Raw genomic sequence first — 9,599 nt, 5'->3', positions numbered from 1 at the left:
CAGGAGAACCCGTATCAGCTAACAACAGTATCACCTTGTACCATTTACTAAACACATTGACGTATATTAAATGAGAATGCGACAGGTGTTGTTTACTAGTACGATAGTGACGATGAACTTTATTTTGATAAGATTTGTGTTGATAACATAATTGTGTGTTGTAATTTTACTACAAACAACAGAGACTGAAGCTATTTAGTTTTCAGTCTAAGGATCACACACACACACACACACACACACACACACACACACACACACACACACACACACATATATATATATATATATATATATATATATATATATATATATATATATATATATATATATATATATATATACACACACACCCAGGACCTTTAATTTTAGTAATTTTGACGTTAGAGGTATTTTATACGAGTACGTCCATGTAACCTACGTACACATATCTCTCCCTCCCCTCCCTCCCTCCCTCCCCTCCCTCCCTACATGTTGACCAAACTAGAATTTCGACTTACTCAATTGTCACCATTATCCAAAATAGATATCAAATGCAGAGAATAACTGGGAAACTATTAAATCGGGAATGTTTTGTTGGCCTGGAGTGGGTCAGATTGTTGAATGGAGGGTGGTAGGCGTCCCCATGTTTGAAATCGGCAGGTAGGGTGGGGGACATCCTGTTATAGAAATAAGTGATTAGGACTCACCCTATGTATGGTTTTACAGAGAGGGTAGGGGGGGTCAAACATTTTTTGTCGGCGCAATGTATTCTCGGACCTCAGAAACTGACTGGTCTGTTAGATTGAAGAGAATATAACAGATGTCGTTTTTCGGTATATAGATAATAACGTATATTTTGATAAGATATTTGATACAATGCATTTGTTGATATCTTTTGATGTCAAGTGATATGTCAAAAGTCACAAATAAAGTCCGGAAACAGTCAATTTGCAATGATCTCCTGTTTTCCTTTTGACTATTGTCTCATCTGTACTTCCTGTAAGGACAGGTTATGTTATGCTTTTGTGTGCCCGTATGTGTACGTGTATATGTGTCTATCTGTGACAAGATATCTCAAACACTACCTCATCACTACTAATGAAACTTGCTACACATCTTCCATATGCTAATCACAAGAATTGGTTAGATTTTGGTAAACATCCAGTGAACATTAATTAGCCATAAGCATAATTGATGGCTTTCTGTAATTAGGATATATCTTAAGAATGCACCCTTCAAATTCAACATAATTTGGTACATGCATTAACCATAATAAAGCGCACAATATGTCGCATATAGTTTGTTGCTTATAGTTTTATTGAATGATTGCATAAATAATTATTTGGAGTAATTAAGCCATACCTAAAGAATCCTCACTTCAAATTCCTCAACATTTGATACATACATCAACCATAACAAAGCACACATATCCTATAATGCATGTTGGCATAGATTTGAGCTTTAATGAGTAATTTGTATAATTAATGATTTTCGGTAATTAAGCCAAATTGAGGTAATTAAGTCTACATGAGTCGAAAAAGAGGGGTCAAAACCGCGGTACATACCTATATACCCTTTCTGTGGGCGTACGTACCCCCCCCCCCCCTTGGGGGATCTCCAATGTAGTGGCAGAGGTGGGATGGAGTTCTTCCGATTGATTCTCGGACTAGCATCCCGTTTCATGCTCAAACAGGATTTTAACCTATTGAAAAAAAAATGAACACGGGAGGATCGTGTTTTAGAAAAAAATGTTGAGGGAGGACGACAATTTACACTACTGACTGGGCCTGATTTTATTCACCCTCTTGTAATTTATAAAAAAAAACTACCTACTTATTACTTTAGGAACGCCAATGGAAATTATGATTTTGATGATGTTACTGGAGTTTATGGGACGGACGGTATACTTTTACGAATTGTAAATACTACCAAAGTAACGATTAGGCATGATAAAGGTTATCAAAATGAGAACATGTTGAGTTTTCCTGGTCAGTATTTTAAATACCACTTTGTTGTTGATTCAATCAAAGACATCTGTAAGTTGGAAGTAGATCATGCGTGCACAACCAGTGACGTCATGATACTAATTTTGTAGGATTATAACGAGTATAATTTCATGAGAATATCATGACAAATTCAAGTGGACTCGTGCAAAAATTAAATGCCACAAAACGAAAGTCTAAGTTTCTATAATATACTCCTGAGGATGCAAGTTTATTGAAAGTTGCAAATTTGTAGATACGATAACGTTTTCTATTACTTCCTTTATAACCAAATACTTACTTCAACTGCCTCCACCCACCCTATGGTGAGAAAGAAACACATGTTTTATTATCAAAGCAAACAGTTCCATTTATTAAGAGCCAAGCAATGTATAAATAGGGGTAACGATAGAAGAAAATACCATGTCTTTAAGCAAGGTACATCAACATGGTTAATCTGTTTAGTTCTGTGATACTCTATTCAGCGGTAGTGATATTGACTACGTATGCGCAGCGTTATTACGGTAAGTCTATCAAAAGATTTTGTCGAATTTACGAACTCTTCGTGTTTTATGTATAATAGTCTAGTCACGAGCCACCTGGCATGTGAACATGATTGGGAGGGGGCACAAAGTAACTAATATGACATGATTAGGTATATATACTTTCCGCAATAAAAAATACCTTCCTCATGGAAGAAAAATACAAGTACCTGTTTAAAAGTCACGACATTTAGATGTTGTTCCCAATATTTGTCTTCGTTCAGCCAAAGAAAAATACGAGTGACCTCTACCTGTTTGGTAGAGTCGCTAGACTGGTAATATGAGTGACATCTACCTGTTTGGTAGAGTCGCTAGACTGGTAGTGCCAACCCTTAGGAGAAGAATATTTTCTGGCTGAATGAAGAAACATATTGGAGTATAACATAATGATAACAGGGCCAGTAATATCAAAGAAAAATCGGTGAAAGTAATAACGCTTTTGTACGTTTTGACTCGAACACACCAGCAGAACCAATGATGTAGACACGCGTTGTCGTGGCGCAGAACGATCAGAGTATATTATATTGCACAAGTGCTGTTTAACTTGGCTCGTGCATGGTATAATCTCTACAAAAGCTATATTGTGAATTTTGATTGGAATAAAAATAGGTTTATACAGATAGACGATCGAGAAGCTTCTAACCTTTAGACTAATCAGTATTGTAGATTAATAACCGATTCATCATATGCCAATGCCCAGGGGTTCAAATAAAAGGGAAATTACGAAAAATAAAAAAGAGGACGACTAGTTATACAGGCGCTTCGTGTGTCGTGTGACATGCTGTATCAGGTGACATTCGCCTACACATAGGGAGCCTTCAGTATTTACAAGGAGGGGGAGGGCCGGAGGAAATCACACAAGGTCTGTTAAGTAAAACATGACCCTCCCCCATTCTCCATTTGTAAAAATTGACTCCCCTTTGTCCCATTTTGTAAAACATGATCCTCCCCTCCCCCATGACAACTGATATACTGAACGTTAATCAATATTTCCATTATATGTATACATAGAAATTAAATAATTTTGACTCTGTATTAGAAAGCAATATTTGTACATATAAAATGACAAACAGTAAAAGACTGGCTAGTTACCTTTCTCTTATATATAATCATACACAGTCTACTTAGTATCTAAAACGTGCTTTCCATGCTGTATATACTCTGCCTGATCTGGTCACTTGCAAACGTTTCCTGATATCATTGTCATTATCATCACATTCACCTTCAGTATTGCCATTATCAGTGTCACTCTAATCTGACTCACTGGTACTACTTGAGTCAGTACATGTATCACTGTTCGTGTTCTCTATGACATTCAAAACTAAATCATCATCATCATCATCATCATCATCATCATCATCATATTTTAACAGCAACATTCACGTACAGTGTGAGTGATAAGGTGAGATGGTACACTCAACAAAATGTATCGTTTTATAAAGCAATTTCCTTACAATATATGTATTTTTATTTTTGTATTTTGGCATGTAAGCTACTCGTATAAAACACACAAAAACAAATTGACAATAATTGAATCTTCAATTTTGTCACAAAACTACGGATTGTAAAATGTGACCCTCCCCCAAACATTGTAATGCAAAATATGACCCTCCCCCAAGAACAGGTTTGTAAAATGTGACCCCCTGTAAATACTGAAGGCTCCCTAACCCTGCTCAACTCCGACGATCAGCACTTTTCATCAGATTTCGGTGTAACTTTCCATAATTATTTCACAATACAATATCGGTATCACAATAAGTTCTCTAAAAGATTCAGAAAATGCTTTAATATATGTTAGTAAAACTAGATGATCGCCAGCGAGCGTAACTACTGCAGTGTAGTGTGGTATGGGTAGCGTACTCGGTGTCAGTGGATGGCTCACACACAGTCGTGCCACGATACCGTTGCGAAATGTATGTACCTCCAGGCGGTGGCAGTCCCTGGATGGGTAGGTACCCATGCTTGTTTGCGAAATTTCAAATGTACCAAATTCAAATATTTCAATGAAAAACACCCTTTTTTGGTGAATCTGAGAGAAAATCACTGAAAAAACACCCTCTTATTTCCGAAGTCCGGGAGGTTTTACCTTCAAGGACACCTAATGTTGAATCTGCCATAGTAGCATATCGATGCATCAGATATAGGAACAAACTTCACCCTCCCTGGGAATGTCACCACATTCTTAGACAGTCTGAACATACTAAATTTTAATCGCATTAATTTAGGGATGGGCATAGAGTAACACTCTGATTTTGCATTGACAATGTATGGTGCTGGATTACGCCCCAGCACTTTCGTCGGGAAGTTTCTTCCGAGGGAGAGAGTAGAAAAACGTCATCTACCCCTATTCTCGGAAGGTGATCTGAAAATAGTACCCCCTTTTTTTATGATTCCACGGACCAAGATGGCCGATGAAAAACATCCCCTTTTCCGTTAAATTTCTAACAAGCATGCCTATACCCCCTTCGTCTGCATGGGACTGCCACCACTGGGATGTACCTGTACAGTGTTGTTATGAATTTACGATCATAAATAGTATCATTTTGGTATACATATTTTTGTCAAAATGTCCTTGTTTTGAAATTCCACAGTGTTGTGGCCTACGCGAAATCCCTAAATTCAACGTCGACGATCGGCCGCCATTTTATTTAAGTTTGTTTATGTTTAGAACCGACGTGTTTTGTCCAATCAGAGGTGTTTTCCGATGACGTTTAACGTGAATATCATGAAGTTTAACCTCTTATATCAGAAATGATATTTCGCGTTAAACGTCGCAAAGAGCGATTGATATGGGTATAGGTATATGATAATGCTAATTATCAAGTACTTCATCGGAACGATGGTTAATGATTTGGACATTTCTGTTTTTTATATTTTATTTTAATCTGAAAGTACACATACGTGGTCTATTCCTCGGTGATGATGGCACATGATTTAAGTATCTTAGTTGCTAAAAATAAGTATACAATTTGCTACGCCATTACAAGTCATTTGTTACGATTGAAGAAAAATCGGTAGGTTTACCTTAAATAGTGAAAATACATCAGACCACTATTATAGCTCAGATAATACGTAAAGTTTAATTACAAAGGTTTTTGACCTGCTCCTCATTCCGTAACAGTACAGCATTGCTCCCACAACTTATCGTTTTACTTGCAGGTGTCTTCGTTATATGGGAATTGAATATAATGATTTTGCATTTCTCTTTAGATTGCCAAGATGTCTATGATGATGGGAACCTTTTAGGTGGAACCTACGAAATATGGCCTTTCCTGTCTCCAACTCCACTTGTTGTTTTCTGTGATATGAATGCAGTTACTGGCCATGCTTGGACTGTAATACAAAGACGGATCGATGGTTCGGAAGACTTTCGTCGTGATTGGGAGGAATACAGATTTGGTTTCGGTAACGCCATGAGTGAACACTGGCTCGGCAATGACAACATACACTACCTGACTACAGCGAACGGTGGGCCTAGTAAACAGTATGTGCTGCGAATCGAATTGACTGACTGGTATGGTAATTCTGCGTATGCCGAATACTCTGGGTTTAGAATTGGGCAAGGATATGACAACTATCCTCTAGTACTTGATACATTTCTCGGAGGAACAGCCGGAGACTCCTTGAGCATACTCAACGGGATCGAATTTTTAGCATATGGTGACACAAATATTGAACACATAAGGGGTGGTTGGTGGTTACCTAATGGAAAATGTCCTGTATCAAATTTGAATGGAGCGTATGTCCCTGTAAACTACCTTGACTATGCTAGTCTAAACGGGATAATGTGGGAAACATGGAGGGGACCATATGTGTCCTATAAAGTAGCTGTGATAAAAGTGAGACCTGAATTATCGTCAGAAAACGAAGCCTTCTTACGGCAAGAAGACCTTTATACTCTCCTGAACTATTTCAAGGTAAATCATAAAATCATATACGAAGTAAATGCCTTTATTTAAAGGCATTTAGCGCATTGTTTTCTAGTCATTCATATACAGTAAACTTTAACGAATGTATGCAAAAGAATAAACAGATCCAATAGAATCTATTCCCTTGTTTACCATTCTGTAGCATAGGCAAACTGATTATAGACCAAATGTAAACTGAATTCCTCCCGTAGGGGCAAACAAGCTTAGATTTTTGTTCCTACACACATTGTTGGAATGCAAAATTCTGAGGTTACCGTATTGCTATTATACATGATGTACCCCTTATTATATAAAACTATATGTATTACGAAATATGACCTTGAATACTTATTGTTTAGTTATCGAAAAATCATTAATTATGCAAATGAACTTAAGACTATAATGCATTTACTTAATTATATTAAATTTAAAGGTTGCAATCTAGAGATTGTCTAATTATCAAAAGTGATTTTTATGCAAATCACGCACCACAATTAAAAATTACATAAAATGTACACCAAACACGTATACTTTGTTATGCAAAAAATTATTTGAAATTTGAACGTGCATTCTTAAGATATAGTCTAATTAACGTAAATCATTAATTATTTAAATTTCTTCTAAGACATTGGTAACGGTAGGAAATGTGTTATGGCTGATATATGTATCACATTACATGAAATTCGAAGCTCACATTTTTAAGATATAGCCTAATTACCAAACATTATTAATTATGCTAATTACTCATTCAAACTAAATATTATGGCAACAGGTTATATAGTACATGCGTGTTTATTATGGTTGATCTATATACCAAAGTTTGAGGAATTTAATATTTGCATTTTTAGATAAGGTTTAATTACTGACATGCATCATTGTGCAAATTACTAATGGAAATTAAAGAATACATAAACTAGTTTCTCAGGACGTGTGCTTTGCTAAGGTTGGTGTATGTTCTTTAACTATAGCTTAATTAGTGCAAATAATTAATTGTGAAAATATCTCATGAAAGCTATTTTAAGCTACATCAACCGACTTCATGGGACATATGCGCTCTGTTATGGTAAATGTATGCAATATCAATCTGATTAAAATCCGATATGGCAAAAGCGGCTAGATGCCTTTCTTTACCTCTATTTCCATAGTTTTGTGTCGTTTGTTTTGTTCCGGGTGATCACCGCCTTCCCACATCTGACCCAGTATAATAGAAATTCTCGTATTAATCTCGCGCTTTTGAATAAACACGCTTCTTTCAAAACGATAGAAATAGAAGTAAATAAATCATCTAGCAGCTTTCACCATATCAGATTTTAATCAGATTGGGGTAATATTTGCAAACTGAGCCTAAAGCTTCACCATGATTTGCGTAGAAGGGGATCATAATGAAATTGCAGCCATACATGAAAATATAAGTAGAACACGTTGTTTACTTTTGTCTCTAAGTTTTTACTTTATTCTTATCTTTGATACGTAACGTCTTTAAAACCTATCTCAAATCTCGATTTCGTCGTTATCACATATCACTCTCGATTTAAACTGTCAGTGAAAATATTAACTTTTTAAACTTTTTTCCCGGAGCAAGTATTACTTAAATTTGAAATATGGATGATGGCAATGGTATTTATCATGTTAAATTTTAATGAATAAAACACTTCTACATTTTTTGTTCTACTTACAAAAGCGATCATGAGCTGTATGAACTAACTCTGTGTTTAATTTGTAACTAAATACATTTTAACACCGAAATGAAAAATCATATTGTAAGACTTGCATACAAGATGTATTTTCTTAAATAAATAAACTAGATAGGCAAACATAAGTATGCCTCTTTCGCTTATCCATAATTTATACTGAAACTATACCATGCATAAGTGGTTTCAAATTATTACTCATACGTATATAACGTCTTGTACAAACCTTTTTTTTCTTCATTTTAATGAACAATAAGTCGATTTTGTTGATTGAAAAACCAAATAGTCATATTACATGTCACGAACATTCACTTTTCAGATTGCCAAGACGTCGCTGATGCGGGGTATTCAATAAATGGAACGTATGAAATATGGCCCCATGGTTTCAACTGCTCGACAATGGTACGATGTGAATTTGATGACGATGGTACAGGATGGCTACTTGTGCTGCGCCGACTCTCTGACATGATGCCATTCGCCCGAACACAGTATGGATATAAACGTGGATTTGGTGACCTATCAATGACTGGTGAATATTGGTGGGGAAATGAGGCAATGTATTTATTGACGAATGGGCCACGAACTTATGAATTGCGAGTAGATCTTATCGATACGAATTCCAGATTTGCTTACGTTAGATACGCTTCCTTTCTCATTGAAAACGAACTCCAGAGCTACACCCTGAGATTGGGAGAGTACTTTGGAGGAGAGGGTGGAGCTGACGAGGCTTTGTCGTTTTACAACGGCCAGCCATTTGGCCCTAAACATTCAGGAGAACCATCCTATATGTGGTGGTTTAGGCCGACTATATTGTATGACGACTGTTGGCTTACAGGAATATACCCTACTTATGTCAGGTGGCCTTATTCTGGAATTGGGCGCGGACACAATTATGCTGCGATGAAATTGCGCCCCGCTGAAAATGTAAGCTAAGAACATTTGAATAATCGAAGAACTGACCCATCTCATAACTTCTACCTTGGAGTGGCTGCACAATTTCACCTAAAACAATTATATTACTCATGAGATGCATAAATGATGTTAATCCTAGAAGAAGACAAACCAAGAAAGCGTAATAAAAGTCGTTCTATATGATTGATTTTATGAAATTGCTCTGTACACTTATCATTTTTGATGTAAAAAATTACATTTTACTATTATTAAAAGTCAAAAATGCAGTTGAATCATAGTGTCTGTTGTTTTATTCAGGAGTCGAAATAACGACTAAATATAAATTTAGATATTGTACGCAAGTTTCAGTTGTAAAGATAGCTGAAAAGAACTATTCATCCACTCAGTTAATTATGTAATTAAACAACATGATGACACTACGACAACATCGAGAATAAATCTATGTAAAGTATACACTATTTTAAAAGTAACGTTTAATAGAATAAAGGGCCGGAAAGAACTAGTTTGGATCTCAATCTTCGAAGTAGGTAGTCTAGCTGCTAAACCTCAGATGTTCTTCCGATACAATACGACACATGACCGAAT

The 9,599-nt window shown here is 36.1% G+C and overlaps 2 protein-coding genes across 2 annotated transcripts; both read left to right on the top strand.

Moving 5' to 3' along the window:
- The first annotated feature begins 2,409 nt into the window (after nucleotides 1–2,409).
- Nucleotides 2,410–6,856, top strand: LOC144445328 (ficolin-1-like). Its single transcript, XM_078134867.1, has 3 exons — nucleotides 2,410–2,485; nucleotides 5,714–6,420; nucleotides 6,845–6,856. The coding sequence occupies exons 1-3, from the start codon at nucleotides 2,410–2,412 to the stop codon at nucleotides 6,854–6,856; spliced, it is 795 nt and encodes a 264-aa protein (XP_077990993.1).
- Nucleotides 6,857–8,501: 1,645 nt separating this feature from the next.
- On the top strand, nucleotides 8,502–9,035 carry LOC144445327 (ficolin-2-like). Its single transcript, XM_078134866.1, has one exon. The coding sequence runs from the start codon at nucleotides 8,502–8,504 to the stop codon at nucleotides 9,033–9,035; it is 534 nt and encodes a 177-aa protein (XP_077990992.1).
- Nucleotides 9,036–9,599: the final 564 nt, after the last annotated feature.

Source organism: Glandiceps talaboti, chromosome 14 (assembly GCF_964340395.1).
Source record: "Glandiceps talaboti chromosome 14, keGlaTala1.1, whole genome shotgun sequence".
NCBI classification, from domain to species: domain Eukaryota; kingdom Metazoa; phylum Hemichordata; class Enteropneusta; family Spengelidae; genus Glandiceps; species Glandiceps talaboti.
This window is presented reverse-complemented; position numbering and strand designations above follow the sequence as displayed.